We start from the raw sequence: 18,500 nt of genomic DNA on the forward strand, positions 1-18,500 counted from the left end.
GGGACAATATTTTACCACAATATGGAAGGGGAAAATTACATCCAGAACATGACCTATTGCTTACTTTCTTATAGCTCTTTTAATCTTCACAATTTAATAACAATACAGCCTAGATGTCTCTTTAATATAGAGCTATAATTGTACAGGAGTAGAGAGTATATCTCTGGTTGTGTAATCAACTAAGAGTTCATGGGACCCTGAATTTAAATGTAGGTTTCCGAATTTTGGTTTTGTGTTCTTTCTGGAGAATAATCCTCACTGAACGTTGACTCAAACAGAGCAAGAATGGATTTCTTGAAAACCTTTTTGAAGTTCTCCCCTATAAACAGGTAGAGTAGGGGAGAAAAGACAGCATTGAAAGAAGTGGTAATTACTGCAAGTAACAGAGCCAACTGTAAAAGTAGAGATTGGATCTTAGCGAGAAGTAAGCCCTGATACACATGGTAGGGCATCCAACACACAAAGAAAGAGATGATGGCAGTCATCATGACTTTGAAAGGCTTGCTGGATTTAAACAGGCCCCTCTTTTTCATCTTGTTGGCTATTCTTCCGTAGCAAAAGGTGATGGTCAAGAAAGGCAGAAGGAAGCCTAGCAAGAAGCGGCTGGTGAAAGATCCCACATGAATCCATTTTTTAAATGTTTGCGTCTTTTCGCTTTCCCAGTCAGTGGACACCTCATAGCTATTCTGGCAGATCACCCTTCCTTCATGGTCATCATATGTCTCCCTGAAAACCAAATAGGGCGTGCCAAGGACAGTGGCAGAGATCCAGACTACCAGGATTATGCTGGAAGCCCAGCGTGGGGTTCGGTGCAGCTGTGACCACACGGGGTGAAGAGTGAAAAGGTAACGGTCAACACTGATGGCTGAGAGGAAGAAACTGGAGGCGAATATTCCCATGTATAAAATGCTGTTGAAGACCTTGCACATGGCAGTTCCAAAGATCCAGTGATTGTCCCAAAGGTAGGAGATGGTTATAAATGGCACAATTAATGTGGCAATAAAATATGAGAGAATGAGATGAAAATATAAAAGAGTATTGACAGTCCTTTTCATCTTGAATTTCAGTACCCACAGATAGAGAGCATTGCTGATTATGCCAATTATCGATGCCAATAACAAAGAAAGGACAATGAAAGTTCTTGTGGCAGGAGCTGGGAAGTGAGTGCCATTTCTTACTAATGCAGAGACAGTGACCTGGTTATCAGAAGAGTTGATCAGATCCATAATTACTGGCAGGGTAAGAAACTGAAAATGAGAACAAAAAAGAAGCAAAAAAAAAAAGATTAAATATAGAAATTAAAATATCAACAGACAAATTAACAATATGTTCTAAATGGCAAACCTAATATTTCTACAATAACTCAAATCAGATATTTTTTCCTGAAGCCTTTACTTTGTTTTGTATGAAGAATTAAGATCAAATTAATTTGAGCATCAAAAATAAAAATACTACAATGATATGAAATTAATGTGAAATGGATATTTTGACTTTGCTAAGTAATTCATTTAGGTAGCTAAAAATCTTCTGTTTAGACATTAACAAGAACTCTGATCCTTCTTGATGAGCACTTCTTGAATAAGGCAACATAGAATCAGTTTTACTTGATTAAGACTTGGTCAGGGCAAATGTTGCTAATGAAGTTGAATAACAAAAATGCTACAAATTAGTAATCATGGAGAGCTACAATTAGTTTTCTCCCATGAGCTAATAATCTCTCTATATAATAGCCTAATATGCATATTGTCCTCTCAAGAGTTTGACTGGGAGACCAGGAGTTTCATTGCTTGCTATGACGTGTGCTGACCACCAGGGGCGGTATGGAATGAAGGAAGGCCCCAACTGGCAGCTGGCGGCTGGGGAAGGAAAGCCCTGGCTGGCAGCCAGAAGGCCCTGATCGGCCCTAATCACCAGCCAGGCCTAGGGACCCTACCTATGCACAAATTTCATGCACTGGACCTCTAGTATATAAAAAATGCTATTATCTAGTATTCTAACACTGAGCACACAACAGTAAGAACTGATATTCATATGGGAGCCCTAGAACTACTATAAGATTGTGAAGAGTCTTCAGAATCATCAGTGAAATAAGAAAGTGTGTTATAGAATACAGTAGTGGTTCTTAGGAACCATCAAGGCACTGATATTTATTCAATACTTATTATATAACAGGAGCATTTTATGAAAATCACTTATTTTTTTTTTCTTCCACAAAGACAAATATTTAAACAGAGGCAAAAGTGAGGCTTAAAAGGGTTAAATTTCTTATTAATTATTATCTCTTACCAATCTTCCATTGTGGCAGGTTGGGAACCCTCTAGTGTTTTGTGTTACCTAGTTACTTCATGCCTAGTGTTTTGATAATGCTCTATGAATCAGAACATTTGATTATTTAAAATACCCCATTTCTTGAATAATGGTTCCTATGGTATTGAAAATACAAATCTGCAAATATTTGAGAAAATACCTGTTATAACAGAATCATATCATCAAATTGTTTTTTGATAAATTGTATAAGTCAATTGAAATTACTTGCGATTTGCCGAAACCGGTTTGGCTCAATGGATGGAGCGTCGGCTTGGGGACTGAAGGGACCCGAGTTCGATTCCGGTCAAGGGCATGTACCTTGGTTGCGGGCATATCCCCGGTGGGGGGTGTGCAAGAGGCAGCTGATCGATGACTCTCTCTCATCGATGTTTCTAGCTCTCTATCTCTCTCCCTTCCTCTCTGTACAAAATCAATAAAATATATTAAAAAAAAAAAGAAATTACTAGTGATTTTTTTTTACTAAGCAAAAAAAATTCTAAGAGAGAAGAAATAAAAGTAATTGTTATTAAAACCACAACTGTGTTAACTTAATTCTGCCATCTAAGGGAGTTGCAAAGTTTTTCTCCGAAGTAGAAAAATGATTTTTTTTCTTCAAGAAAATAGCCTGGTAATGCACTTGGGAAATAAAAAGTGAAATCTAAGGACCTGGAATGGATCAGCAATGGTGAGTGCAAGAGTGGGAACCAGGGAAGGTCCTGGGATCATGAGAAGAGAGTGGAGGAGTGAGGATGGTCTTCAGAGAGGAGAGAACAGAAAAAACTCAGCAGGAGGTCAGGAGGCTGCAGAGCACAAGGGTCAGTGAGATATTCAGAGGCGCAGAAATTACACAGGGGCTTTAAAATGAGGGGTGTCTAATACTCAGTGTTAATCAATTTGCTATACTTGGACATGGTATAATGTCCCTTCTCATTAGTTACAACTGTCTGATGTTGGTGATTGCTCTGGAGAGTGGAAGAAAAAGAGCTGTTTGGGATGGAATGGATGGAGAGAAGAGGCCAGTAGCAGAAGGTAAGATATAAATGAGATGATACATATGGTGGAAACTGGACATAAGTTAGGGTATAGCAGACAAGGAGAAACAAAATCCCATGAAGAATTTCTGACTCTGTATGTAGGGCATGTGAGTATCTGTGGTCTGTCTGTATACCTGCAGTGTGTTTGTGTGTATGTATGTGGCTATATACTCTGTGTGTGTGTCTCTGATGTATTTTGGATCCACACGGAGTATGTGTGGAGCTGTGTGTGTGTGAGATTTGTGCATCTATGTTGTATTTGTGTATGCTCTCTGTATGGTCTCTATGTGGTGTTTGTATTTATCTGGATAGTGTGTGTTCAGGTGGTGTTTGTATGTCTGGTGTGTGTACATGTGTGTGGTCTCTGTGTATGTGCATTTGAGAAAACTTCTGAATTATAGGGAAGATTTTTAAAAATGTGTTGCTGAACTCTAGAAGGGCATCTGAAAGTAATGTAAAATTTGAACAAAATAAATGTTGGTAGTGGTTGTAAATATCATATAAATTATCCTAGGAGTTTTCATTTATTATTGCGCATAAAACAGGAAATTTCATCATACTTAAACATCTTCTAAAGTGGTTTTTAAGTACTTGAGTATAAATTAGTGGACAGAGCTAGGGCTCTGACATCCCACAGAACTGGGTTTCAATCCTACCTCTACCACTTATCAACTCTGCGACCTTGGATTCTTAACTCTGAGCCTCTTTACCTTCTAAACCACAATGAGTTTTTATAAGGACTAAATGAGATCATGCATATGAGTCACATAGCTCCCTTCATGGCACATATTCAGCACTCAAAAACTTCTTACCTATTATTTTACTCAACTTGTTATATTAAGGTTAGCAAGAGCCTCATTTTGCCCTTTTAATGTGGCACATTTTTTCTTCCTCCCCAAAGCTTCTCTGCTGAATTCTAAGGTATCATCAGATTTATGGTCATTTTGAGGGCTTGCTATTGTGATAGCTTTGGCACAAATGGCTTTCAGGAAGAACCAACCCCCTCTGCTTGTGGTGGGGAGGGCATATGGATCGCAAGAAGCTGTTCTGGAGGAAGCCTAGATGGTCTGTTCAGATACTAGCCCTAGGGTCCACCTGCTGGCCCAGGGAATCGTACCTCGGAGTTATGTCTTCATGTCAGATGGTCTCGGGCAGCCAGAGTGACTCCAAGTCAGCAATCTTCTCTCCAGGGACAGAGGAAAAATCAGTGACGCTCAGACTTCCTCTGCCTTTCTTCTTGCTAATGCTACTTCCCAACTTAAAACCTATCTATATATTCAGTGAGAACTTCCCATTCTTTCCAAGTTCCTTTTTCTGTGGAATATTTTCTACAGAGGAGGGGGTGGAGTGATTAGTATTTCTTCAAATCATTTCTCCTTTTTGAGAGGAGACTTTAAAAATGCCACAGAGTTCCGGCTGTAAAAACACTGATTAAAAATTAACTTTTCATATACAGTCATCCTACCAGGCTCCCACTCTGCTTCAATGCTAGGGTGTGCATTGACATATGGATGCATGATGCTGGATACAAAGGGAGGAGGTAAATAGCTCCTGGGAATATAGAATCGGGACATGAGCAACCTAATCGTGCTGGAGAGAAAATGGTCAGAAAGGAAAACTTAAACACTGGTTTCACATTAAAATTGGATGTATGAGGACAGGCCAAAGATTATTATTATTTCGTTTGGAAAGACAGAGATTGACAGGCAGATCCATGCGCGTTTGTCAGTACATCTTTGAGAGTGGCTGGAAAGAACACAAGTGTGTTACCATATCCTGGGAGACGATCTCGTTATTAAAAACATTCTATCACACAGGTAATACATTTATGGGCTGGCTGAATTCTACATTTTCTATTTTCCTCTCTCAAATTCATCTCTGACATTTTTAAGGATCAGCCTGTGTGCTGCCCTCGGTGTCCTGATTCCGTTCCAGTTTGCTTTCCTCTTCATCTCTTCACCGCCAGTGGAGAAAATACATCAAAACAGCCTTGTAGCTTCAGTGGTGAAGCTTGGGAATCAGTTACCCAGTGTGTGTCAGTTTTAGAATTGTAAAGCTTTCACTGGTATTGTAGCCTTATTAAAAATAGACTTCAATTTTTTTTTCTTAATTTCCTGGGGCTGTCACCTTCAGCCTAAGAATTGATCTTTGCTTCAGGATAAGGATATGATTTGAAACTTGCTATTGCATTTTGAAGTGACTTCTTTCCAGGTTTCTGTACTTTTTGGGTTAATTCACAGGTCTGGAAGCAACCTGAGATATTATTTGCTCTAAACCCAGTGATTCTGAAGTTCAGCAAACCAAGACACAGAGAGGTTGATTCATCATGGGCTTTCACCAAGAAAAGAACCGAGGGCTCTTCTGACTGCCCTACACCATTTTATTAATAACAATAATGAAAAAATGGATTTAGACCAGGTTCTTCCACTTCTACTCTCCACTCTATATTTCCAAATTTTACAATACAATTAGAAAAATGCAAAAGTAAACACGTCAGAGACTAGTGTTTAATTGCATCCCCCAACCCAAACATGCACAAGGGCTAGTACCACCATTAAACAGCCTAAAATGTAATCCTTTTAAAAGAATTTTTATAAGGGATTTTATAAAGCCTTCATAAGGAAAGTATTCCTCAGAAAATCTTTAATTAGTGAGTATTTTCTTCTAATAGATATTTAGACCAATGATATTAACTCTTGAGAAGTACACAGTGTTTGAGGAAGTAACTTCTGTGCTTTAGTGATGTGACTCCATTTCATTTTTCATATTTCAAACTAAGTCGGACGGTTTCAAGGAAACAACTCATGGATGTGGAAACTGTTTTATGTTATTTTGATGTAAACACAGTATGCATTATGCAGAAATGCAGAAGCAGGTGGTGTTTAGAACCGAATGCTTGAAAGTCTAGGAACTCATAAATGTATATGATATTGAAAGCTGGAGGAGACTAAGGAGTTCACTTCATCTAATTCTCAATTCTATAGGTAAAGAGACTAAGAGATATTTGGGAACTTGTTCTATACTCCATTATCCATAATAATAAAAGTGTAATATGCTAATTAGACCGGACATCCTTCTGGATGATCTGGACAAAGCTGGGGCTACAAGGGAAGCCTGGGTCCCGGGTGCCAGAGGGAAGCCAGTGCTGGCAGCCAGGGGAAGGAAGGCCGACTCTTGCACGAATTTCATGCATCGGGCCTCTAGTTAGTTAATAAAATAGTTGGGGCAGGAATAACATACACTAAAAAATTCAGATGCACTGCTTGCAGGCTATATAGTGATTGCACAAGACAGTGTAGGATAGAGAATAAAACCCTAAATATAAACCCCAATTCTACTACTTGCCATTTATATAATCTCTCTGAGTCTTAGTCTTCTCATTTGTTAGTTAAAAACAAAACAAAACCCTCTCTTGAAGTATTCTTTTGAGGATTTAATGAACTATTATAGATACTAAGAGTAAGGGCTTAGCATAATACCTGGCACTTGGCAAGTACTAAGTAAATGATAGCTAATCTATATGTATAAAAAGCCAGCGACCGTAATGGCCATAATGACCTTTATGACACCCATTGTGGCCAACGAACTGGCCTGATCAGGGGTGGGGCTGGTTGGCCAACCTTGAGGCCCCTCCCCACTACCTGCTGCCCCTGATTGGACTCTTCCACCCCGATCAAGATTGGGCCACCTGCCGAAGCCAGTTTGGCTCAGTGGATAGAGCGTCAGCCTGTGGACTGAAGGGTCCTGGGTTTGATTCTGGTCAAGGGCATGTATCTTGGTTATGGGCACATCGCCAGTAGGAGGTGTGCAGGAGGCAGCTGATCGATGTTTCTCTCCCATCGATGTTTCTAACTCTCTATCCCTCTCCCTTCTTCTCTGTAAAAAAAAAATCAATAAAATATATTAAAAAAAAAAAAAAAAAGAGTGGGCCACCTGCTAAATGCTCCCTCCAAGGCCAGACTGCCCCTTATCAGCCCCACCATGACAGGCCCACAGCCCTTCTACCCTGGTTGGCCCACCCCTGATTGCAACCTCCCACCCCGATAGGGGCAGGGCCAGCTTGCCAACTATCCATGGCCCATCCCCCAGTCTACTGGCCCCCTGATTGGCACTTCTTACCTCATTTGGGGGCAGAGCCAGCAGGCCCACTACTCACAGCCCCTCCCCATGGCTAGCCATGCCCCCAATTGGCCTCCCAACCCCAATCAGGGGTGAGGCCTGTTGGCCAATTGCCCGTGGCCCCTCCCCTCAGCTGACCCAGCCCTGATTGGGCCCTGATTGGGGTGAGCTGGCCAGCCAACCTCCCACCATCTCCTCTTCCCGACAGGCCCAGTTCTGATCTGCCCCTATTGGGGCTGGGCTGGCTGGACCCCACCAGTTCATGAATTCATGCACTGGGCCTCTAGCTTTAATATATGAAAGCTGAGGCAGAGTACACCAACAAGCCCAGTGGGTTAGAGCAACTCTCTGAATAATGCAATTCAAGAAACAGTTATTGAGTATCTAGCACATGCCAGACAGTATTTGAACTAATTGTCTTAATATTTATAGTTATTAAAGATGATACTTGAACTGAAAGTGAGGAAAGCTTAATCAAGGCCTTGGAAAAAGAGAGCAATGCTTCATTTGTCTGGTCTGGTTCTGCACTTTTTAAGATCACTTCTCACCAACCTCTACATCTCAGCATAGTGGGAACAACAATGCAGGCGTAGCCCAAAAGGGTGAAGTCAGAATCACTTGGAGGTTTTTTAAAAATGCAGCATATTCCTGAGCTTTAGTTCATCCATCTAGTATTTACCAAGTTATTGTATTTGAAGAACTGTTTTTGCCACTGGGGATATAGAGTAAACGAGAAAAGCTTTGTTTTCATGAGCTTACATTCTAGTGGAGAGAAATAGGTAACTGCTAAATAAAAAAAAAAAATAGCTAGCACTACAGTACTAGGCAGAGGATTAAAACATAGAAATGTGATGAGTAATTTAAAGGCTACTATAGAAAATAGAAAGGCCTTTCAGTAGGTAGCATTTAATATTAAATGTTGGAATGACAGAAAGGAACCAACTATGCAGCAATTAAGAGGAAGAACATTACAAAACCTGGACTAAACTCACATCATGCTCCATGTCTATTTCTCCCATATTAATCCCTTTCTACCTGCAATCTGTTCTTGCTCTCTTCATTGGGTTTCCCCATTTATTGACATTTTGGCTCATGACTGTACAACCTCATTCCACTGTTCATGGCTTGCATTCTTCTCCTTGCCAGTGTGCTTGTTAAGATAGCATTCCTGTAAACAAGAATTCAGCTTTACTCCTGGCTTCTGCCCCCAGCCCTGTTGGATATGGTCCACTATGTCAGGCTCCAGCTTCTCCCCATGTCTGGATAGCGTTCCTGGAACTGCGGGTAGAATGTTTCTGGAGGACAGGCAGAAGGTGAGGCTGGGAAGGTGGCTCAGATCTTGATTATGAAAGAATTTGGACTCACAATCAGTTTTGGGAGAAAAAGGTTTGGGGTTTAGAGCACATGGAGAGATAGGCCTTCTACAGGAGTGAGAATTAGGCCTTGGCTAGGTTTGTTACTCTGCAAATTCAGACTTAAGGTAAACTGCTGAAAGTAAACAGAGGAAGCATTTTGGAAAGTGAGGAGGGTTTAGAATTTCCTATGAAAGTAATGAGACACATCTACAGTTATTGAGTGGTGTTAAGGGTTTGTTTGAGATTAGGGACCACTTCCTTGTGGGTCTCCTCTCCTGAAAAGCGGGAAAACACCCCATTGTGCTAATTTTAAGCTCTGAGTATCTCACTGTGTTATATTTATTTCCAGCTTGGTCATAGAAACATTGTCAAAATATTCAAAATATCGATGGTTTATAAGCTAATAGTACCAGGAGAGAAGGCCAGCATAGCTGAGAGTAAGGGTTAGGGAGCAGTGGAAGCATGTTGCTGGAAATTTAGGTGGAATAGGGAGTATGCAAAGCCATGATGAGTTTGACAGATGGGAAGAAAGGGAGGAATTGAGGGACTGGGGGTTTGGTGTTAGCAGAGTAGCAGTGTCTGAATAGTTATAGAAGACTATAGTCAGAATGTGGGAAATCGGAATTTTCGATTTTCAAGATGCAGCAATTCTGTGTGATGGTGAGGTCTCTAGAGTGAGGTAAACGAATTCAGGTAGTAAAGCCATCATTGGAACTAGCATCAAGAAAGTTGAAACTGAGGTATTTTGTGGTCTTTATCCTCAGAGCAGTGGGAAATCAATGAAAAGTTTAGGTAAGAAGTGATATGGTCACAGTGGTAGTTTAAAAAGATAGCCCAGCTTTTGAGGTGGAGAATGGATTGTTGAGAGGTAAGAGCGGAAGTGGGAAGACCAACTGCCTTATTTTGGGTTCCTCTACAAGCAGACCCCAGGAAAGGGGTGGGGAAGGGAGACAGGGAAAGGCAGAAGCAATAAAGGATGAATTATTAAACAATATATAGATGTAGGTAATTAATGCTTAATCCTGATGACAAACTGAATAATGGTGTAGAGCACATGCACTGGAGGAATAAGGAGCTGCAATATTTATACACCAACTCCTGCCTGTTTTTGGTTGAGAGATGCTCCCAGAAGGTGCTAATTTTTTTGGTATTTCTTCTGCCACATGAGCTGGAGAGAGCTGGAGAAAGCTTTTTGGGGGAAAATAAAGTAGATTCTGGCAGAAGGAAGTCTGACTAGGAAGGAATGACATGGTAAAAACAAGAAGTATGTGTGGGCATCAAAGAGGATCTGCTACATCTGTTAAAAAATGAAATAAGCCAGCCAGAGAAAAATAAATATCACATGATCTCACTCATTTACGGAATATAGTGAACCACATAAACTGACGAACAAAAACAGATCTAGAGACAGAGAAACATTGATCAGACCATCAAACCTCAGAGGGAAGGTAGGGGAGGGTGGGATAAGAGGGAGAGATCAACCAAAGGACTTGTATGCATGTATATCAGCCTAACCTGTGGACACAGACACCAGGGTGTGAGGGCATGAGTGGGCGAAGGAGGAGATAAGGACACATATGTAATACCTTAATCAATAAAGAAAAAAAAAATTTAAGGCTATGGTTTTTAAAAAAAAGGCTATTTTATTAGTCCAAGCAAGAGACAAAGCTGGCTTGGAATAGGGGAGTGGTAATGAAGATAAAGACAAGTGATAAGATTTAAGAGGTACATATGCACTACTTTTGTGCACATTAGTTTCATGTTCTCCATTTTGTTAACTGTATTGTAAAGGTTTTACATTTTTTATCCTCCTTTATTTTATTTTAAGGATAGATATAGAAATTTATTTACAAAGATATTCATTACCATATTATTTATCATATAATAATTGGTTAGAAATCTATACATTCAAGAGCTGATTGGGTTAAGTGGAATGCCTTTAAATAATTGAATTTTAACTGGCCATTATAATGAGATAGCAAAGCACTTTTCTTTTCTTATTATTGCTTTTTGGCTCATCGAACCACGACTCCTGGTTCACAGGTCGATGCTCAACCACTGAACCATCCCAGCCAGGCTGTACAATTCATTTTCATAATGTATTTCGTTTAACCCAATATACTCAAGTATAACCCAATATACTCAAGGGTGGCTTCTGGACCTGCATAGAAGACGTTCTCTGATGGTAGGTAATAAAATATAGAGGCTCTTTAGAGAGGGAAAACGTATACTAGACTGATCCCAGACCCGGAGGGCCAGCAGACCCCTAGAGGAAAGAACTTTTTAGAGATGGCTTCTCCAGAGCTGAAAGTTAATTTGCAGCTCTGTGAAGCTCTTCATTTCTAGCACCCTGGAAGTGTTTGTTCCTCTCCTTATGGAACAAGCTCAGCTAATGACCTCGCATTTCAGTAAGGTTATCAGAACACAAGGAACACTCCAGATTCCTATTTGAAAACACATCCTCCTCCTACTGTATTTCTAGTTTAAAAGTACCCCCTTTAACATTCCAAAAATTACTTTTTAAAAAATATATATTTAAATTTATTTTTTAGAGCTAGAAACATCAATGAGAGAAACATTGATCAGCTGCCTCCTGCACATCCCCTACTGGGGATGTGTCCGAAACCAAGGCAGATGCTCTTGACTGGAATCGAACCTAGGACCCTTCAGTCCACTGGCCGATGCTCTATCACTGAGCCAAACTGGCTTCGGCTCAAAAATTACTTTTGCAAGGGTTCTTGGCTGCAATTCAAAACACTGTGTGTAGCATTTGCTAGGCTAGCTCATAGTTCCTCTCTGAATACCAAGTTACAGAAGTGCTCTCAGATGGTCTGGGAGAGAAACAGATCCTAGAGGCTCAGCTTGCTAAGTCACACGGGGCAGCGCCTAAGAGATGAACTCTGAGGTGCACCGTCAGCCATTTGTCCTTTACACTACACCTCTGGGGAAGGATACTCTGAGCTGTGGGGGCTGGTGAAATAGAGCCCACTGGGAAGGAGGGCTACATATGTGAGATCTTATGATGCTGTCCCACTGGATTTTCCAACTAAGCCATGGATGTCTCAATTCCTCAGCAGAGATGGCTGTAAATATTAAAAAAAGAGCATCCGCCAAATGGCCAGCTAATAATATTGAAAGCATGCTATGTGCCAAGTACTGTGTTGGCACAGTGGGTAGAGAAGTAAACAAGACAGGAGCGGTTCAGCTATTGTGACGCTTTTGAATTAGTGGGGGAAAGACAGAGACATGAAGGAAAAATAATGTTGACTGTGCTTAGGGAAAACTGACTGAGACCAGGAGTCAGGGAGATTTCATTTGAGATGAGACATAAAGTGAGGTGGTAATAAGGGGGCGAGGAGCAAGACTGGCATTTCCAAAAAAGGAAACACTCTAGGAGAAGGTCCTCTGTCTGACGGAGAACTGAGAGAAGGTCAGTAAGCAGAGAGCTAGGGTGAGAGATAGGGCAGGGGATGTGCATAGGGCCTCATTTTATTTTATTTTAAGGGTGCTGGGAAGGGAAGGGGGAAGATTCCATATGTATCAGTTTGCTAGGACTGTCATCATGAAATACCACAGACTTGGTGTCTTAAACAGCAGAAATCTATTTTCTCTCAGTTCTGGGAGCTGGAAGTCTAAGATCAAGGTGCTGACAGAGTTGGTTTCATGTGAGGCCTCTCTCTACCTCTTGCAGATGGCCCCTTTCTTGTTGCCTCTTCATATGGTCTTTTCTCTCTGTGTGCATGCCTCTAATGCCCCTTGGTGTGTCAAAGGTTCCTTTTCTTATATGGACACCAGTGGATAATGACTTCATTTTAACTTAATTACCTCTTCCAAGTTTAAAGGCTTTATCTCCAAACGCAGTCACATTCTGAGGTATTGGGAGATAGGGAGTCAATGTATGAATTTTGGGAGGAAACCGTTCAGCCCATATGACCATTGATGTGCGTGCAGTGTGGAGAATGGGATGGAGAGGGGCCATAGTGAGGACTCAAAGGAGGCTGTAGAGAAAAGTGATGGTGACCTACCAATGAAGATGGTGTCGTGAAGGTAGAGCAAGGGGGACGGCATGAGAAGCATTTTGATGGAGAATTGATGGGATCTCAGAGTGAGAAAGAGGGAGAAGTCAAAGATGACTCCTAAATTTCTGGCTTCTGCATCTGGATGGAGGGTGAGACAGTAAGTTTATTTAGATAGGCAACAATGGAGAGCCCTGGCCGGTGACACTCAGGTTAGAGCGTCACAGGTTTGATTCTGATCAAGAGCACAAACCTGGAGTGCATGTTAAGCCCCAGCCTCAGTCAGGGCACATGGGGAACACAGCCAAGTGATGTGTCTTTCTCACATTGATATTTCCCTTCTTTCTCTCTACCTCTACCTCTCCATCTCTCTCTCTCTTTCTCTCTTTCTTCTCTCTCTCTCTACCTCTACCTCTCCATCTCTCTCTCTCTTTCTCTCTCTCTCTCTCTCTCTCTCTCTCTCTCTCTCTCTCTCTCTCTCTCTCTCTCTTTCCTTTTCCTCCCTTCCACTTTCTAAAAAATAAATGGAAAGATGTCAAAGGGAGAAAAAAGGGGACTTAGTAATTCTTTCAACCAAAAAAGTTTTAAATAATTTTTAAAAAAATCAATGGAAAAAAATCCTCAGGTGAGGATTAACAACAACATTTTTTTTTTTAAATGGAGAAAAAGAAGAATAGTTTGGAGAACAATGGAGAAAGAGAAGAATAGTTTGTAGGGGAACATGGTACGTTCAGTTCTGTTCATGGTGAATTTGAGGTGTCTGTCAGACATCAACTGCAGAGTGTTTATTGGAGAAGAAATCAGCTCCATAACAGACCGAGCTGGTCATTATATAGATAGCCTCTATACTAAAGCTGCTCTCACCTGGCCCTTATATTTTAATTTCTATTAAAAAATTTGAAGCCCTTTTCAAAATTGCTCTTGACATCCTTAGAAATTTGTTCTCAAATTTGTTAGACTAGGGAAGGTTCAACAGCTATTTACAGTTAACATTGCAGAATATTTAACAATTTTCCATAGTCAGTTTGACTTATAACTTAATGTGCCTAAATTTATTACACTCCACTTGAGGGTTAAACCACTCTTTTTTTTTTTTTTTTTTTTTTTAAAGATTAAAAAAATTGATTTCTAGAGAGAGAGGAAGTGGGGAGAGAGAAAGAAAAAGGGAGAGAGAGAGAGAGAGAGAGAGGAGAGAGAGAGAGAGAGAGAGAGAGAGAGAGAGAGAGAGAGAGAGAGAGAGAGAGAAATGTAAACCCGAGAGCTAAACATCTCTCGGCTGCCTCCTGCACACACCATACTGGGGACCTTGGCATGTGCTCTGACCTGGAATCAAACCAGCAATCCTTCAGTGCACGGAGACAACACCCAACCAACTGAGCCACACGGGCCAGGGCTAAAACCACTCTTTTCATTTTCTTCCTGCATGCCAAAGCTCAGTAGAGGTGAAGCCTTGCATTAAAAGTCTGTAGAATTCCTGATGTTGATGGTACAAAATCCAAGGCAGCACAGCCTTCTGGGAACTTAGTGGCTCCTCAGGGGGAGCAAGGATATTAATGGCAGATGGGGAGGAGAGAGGCAGTGCCAGGAGGCAGAGTGAGCTGGTCATGTCAGCCGTGTCCCTGGGAATGAAGACTGAGCCCTGGGGGAGCTGGAGGCAGGTTGGAGCTAGGTCAGAGGGCTGGAAAGAGCTGAGTATTCCTGGTAAAAGAGAGCTTTGTACCACAGCGCTGCAAGAGCCAAGAAAGAGATGCCACTTTGCCAAAAGATAGCGGTAAGGAATTAGGGTGACTAATAACTGTCTTGGTTTGCCTGGGACGGTGGGAGAGATGGGAAGAAGGCCTTATGGTTTTAAAACTAGGAACTAAGTCCTGGGCAAACTGGGATGAGTTGGTTGCCTTATGAAAAAATTCTGATAGGGTTCTTGAGTGGTCTCAAAAAAGGTAACTTTAGCCTAAAGCAAATAAAACTGCATGACTAACATGTCACAACCTTCTTAGTAAAAGGACTGTTACAATATGCTTTATATTTTAAATAAATTAATAATTTATGTTTTTAATAAATTAGAAATTATTAGGGTAGCTGAATGCACCAGTTTGCCTGGGATAGACCTAGTTTATGCCTGTTGTCCTGCATTATTAATAGTGTTCTTTTCATTTTCAAAAGTATCCTATTTGAATGACAAATTATATGATCACCCTGTCTTTAATAAAATGATCTTCCTAATTCTTGAACTAGAGTACTATTTTGTGAATGCTGGCAAAGCAGGCCAATTTTTATACCACAGTGTTTGACAGTGTTCCTTTTAAGATGGATTCACTACTTATTACATTTAATAAATAAAATGTTTAATATTAAAAGTTTTAGCCCCACTGGTATGGCTAAGTGGTTGAGTGTCAACCTATGAACCAAGAGGTCACGGTTCAATTCCTGGTCAGGGCACATGCCTAGATTGTGGGCTCCATCCCCAGCAGGGGGTGTGCAAGAGGCAGCCATCAATGATTCTCTCTCATCATTGGTGTTTCTCTCTCTCTCTCTCTCTCTCTCTCTCTCTCTCTCTCTCTCTTTCTCTCTCCCCTCTTCTCTAAATTAAAAAAAGTTTAAATAATTAAATAAATAAAAAGTTTTATATTCAAAAATACTTCATAGTTCAACACCTGAAAGCAGACTGTATTACATCTATTCTCTCAGTGTTAGTATACAACAGAAGTATCTACTATTCAGAGAATAAATATAGAATATTTATGTGTGGTATCAAAAGAAATTGTATTCTAAATAAACATCTTTTCAAATTCTGAGACATATTTTAAAACATTTCACATTTATTTACACCAAAATTGAATGTTTTATCACCTTTCCCTCACATTTAAGATCACTCTTGCCTGGTTTTCCATTTCATTGAATGTTATTGACCACTAGAGGGAGAAACAAGAAAAGCATTGAAAATTTTGACAAATCATAGACTAGTCCAATGCCAGTGGTAAATCGCACTAATTATATGGATTCAAGGAAGGCACTTGCAGATAGCTATTGTTGGTTGTTGGTTTGTCAATTTTATGAAATCCTGTAGGAATAATGTAACAGAAAGATGTTGTGATTTCTCTAAGCATGAGAAAGAACGTGTTCTGTGGTTGACTAAATTCTAGTTTTTTGTTCAACTTGTTTGCCCAAAGAGTAAGTACAACAAACATATCCATTAAGGATGAATGACAAAAGGATGAGCGTCAGACTCAAAGGTGAGAAAAATGGCAGTAAATGAAAAATACCATCATAAAACAATTTCTCTATACTTTGCATTGAGTGAATTTGACAATACTTAAAAATTACAGTTAAATATATAGACTATACCTGTCATAAAGTGACTGAAAATTCTAACCAGTTACAGATGTGTTTATCTTAAACTGCTCCATATGTGAATTTCTCAAGAGGCAATTTCTTGAACTCCGTTATTTTGTTAGAAAATGTCTGAATTATTTCTTACCAAAGAAATCATTGACTCCTTTAGTTGTAAGAAAAATATATAAAAATACATTAATTCAACAAATGTTGACCATCTACTCAGTGTAATATACTCAGGAGATTTAAGACTGGATTGGACAGGGATATTTTTTTTTCTCAAGAAATTTATCGTCTAAATAAAAAACCTACTTATAAAAACCGGTCAAACAAGGTAGATGTGGGACATGCCATTAAAGAAGCAGAGTCGGGACCCTATGGCTGTTCAGAAGCAAAGGTTACTTCTAGTTTGATGTGTCTGTGGGGAGTGTTCAGGTGTGATGAGTCATGAAAGATTTGAGCACGGTCTAAGATATTTAGGATTTAGAAATGTGGCGATTACAGGATAAATATTCTAGGTGCAGGGAGGCAAAGTTCTGCTGAGCAAAAGTAAAATGTATGAACACAAAAATGAAACAGAGAAAAGGATGTATGTAAAATCAAGGAAACAAAATTGTAATCTAAGTGAAAGAAGAAGCATAAATTATAACCCCAATAACCTGATATAACCAATTTTAGAATTTGGGAGCATTTTCTTTCAGAAACTTTTCCCTTTGTAATTTTTAATGTATGTGAAACTTTAGCGCATATAAAATTATGTAGTTTATTTTCCCCCCCTTAACATACTACCATAAACACACCCCCATATTGTTTCATAGTTTTAGGAACTATAATTTTTAATGCCTGTATACTATATAATCTGTAAACTTACTATAATTTTCATAGTCATTTCCTATTTTTGGATATTAAGGTTGTTATACACATTTTTCTCTATTTTAAGATAACCAATGTAAATATTTTTGTAAGTACAGGTTTTCTATATTTTGAATTATTTCAGAATAAATTCTCAGGTATGAATATTTTTATAGTCTAAATGCTTTTCACAAATGCAGTACCAAATTATAAGGACATTGAAATAAAACCGTGAATTTGACTACTCAATATTCACTCTCATAGTTATTAATAAAAGATTTTCTTTGGTAGGAATGTCACTTGTTATAAAAACCTCACTTCCTATACTCCCTTGTGGTGAGCTTGTCCATATGATGGTTGTGGTCTATGAAGTTTGTTGGGGTGAGCTTCTAGAAATACTTTTGTTTTACTGATTAAAAGGAAGCAGCTGGCACATACCCTTTCCTTTTCCCCCCTTAGAGGTGAAACTAAGTCATCACTATGGACAGCTTTGACCACATAATCCTACCAAACTGGATTTAAATGTCCTTCAAAAGAAGGGAGATTGAGACACAAAAGCAAGGGATGTATTGATTGTACCATGTACCCAATGTATGAAAGCAGGTTGATTCCCCTCTCCCTTTCAGAGAACGATCTGGCAAGAGCAATAAACGGAAATCTTTTCTCTGCGCTACGTATCCGCTGCGGTGTCTGGCTTCTCCACACCAGCTGCCACCTGCAGTCAAGCACCCTGATAGGCTATTTGTGCTGAGAAATAGCTTAAAAAATTTATTGTGGAATAAAAGAAATAGGTAAAAATACCTGAGGCATACTGGTCTGTTCATAAATATTAATTACATCTGGATTTACACAATAAAGGCTTGTTCAGGGAAGTTTGCAAACGTGCTATTTAGACAACTGCATTTTATTTTATTTTATTTTATTTATTTGGTATTTTTTCTTTATTAATTAAGGTATTACATATGTGTCCTTATTTCTCCCCCTCCCTCTGCCCCCATTCATACCCTCACCCCACTGGTGTCTGTGTCCATTGGCTAGGCTTATATGCATGCAATACAAGTCCTTTGGTTGATCTCTCCCCTTCACCCTCACCCTCTCCTACCTTCCCTTTGAGGTTTGACAGTCTAATTGATGTTTCTCTGTCTCTGGATCTGTTTTTGTTCATCAGTTTATGTTGTTCATTATATTCCACAAATGAGTGATATTTATATTTCTCTGACTGGCTTATTTCACTTAGCATATGCTCTTCAGTTCCATCCATGCTATTGCAAATGGTAAGAATTCCTCTTTTTTACAGCAGTATAGTATTTTTTAATCCACTCATCTGCTGATGGGCACTTAGGCTGTTTCCAAATCCTAGCTATTGTAAATTGTGCTGCTATGAACATAGGGGTGCATATATCCTTTCTGATTGGTGTTTCTGTTTTCCTGGGATATATTCCTAGAAGTGGGATCACTGGGTCAAATGGGAGTTCCAGTTTTAG

The 18,500-nt window shown here is 39.8% G+C and overlaps 1 protein-coding gene across 1 annotated transcript; it reads right to left on the bottom strand.

The window, feature by feature from the left end:
• Positions 1-203: 203 nt before the first annotated feature.
• On the bottom strand, positions 204-1,226 carry GPR33 (G protein-coupled receptor 33; the record flags this gene model as incomplete). The annotated part of the gene is made up of 1 exon (XM_084864008.1): positions 204-1,226. The coding sequence occupies one exon, from the start codon at positions 1,224-1,226 to the stop codon at positions 204-206; it is 1,023 nt and encodes a 340-aa protein (XP_084720134.1).
• Between the last annotated feature and the right edge of the window lie 17,274 nt (positions 1,227-18,500).

This window comes from Pipistrellus hanaki, assembly GCF_964339955.1.
Source record: "Pipistrellus hanaki genome assembly, chromosome: 1".
Taxonomy (NCBI): Eukaryota; Metazoa; Chordata; class Mammalia; order Chiroptera; family Vespertilionidae; genus Pipistrellus; species Pipistrellus hanaki.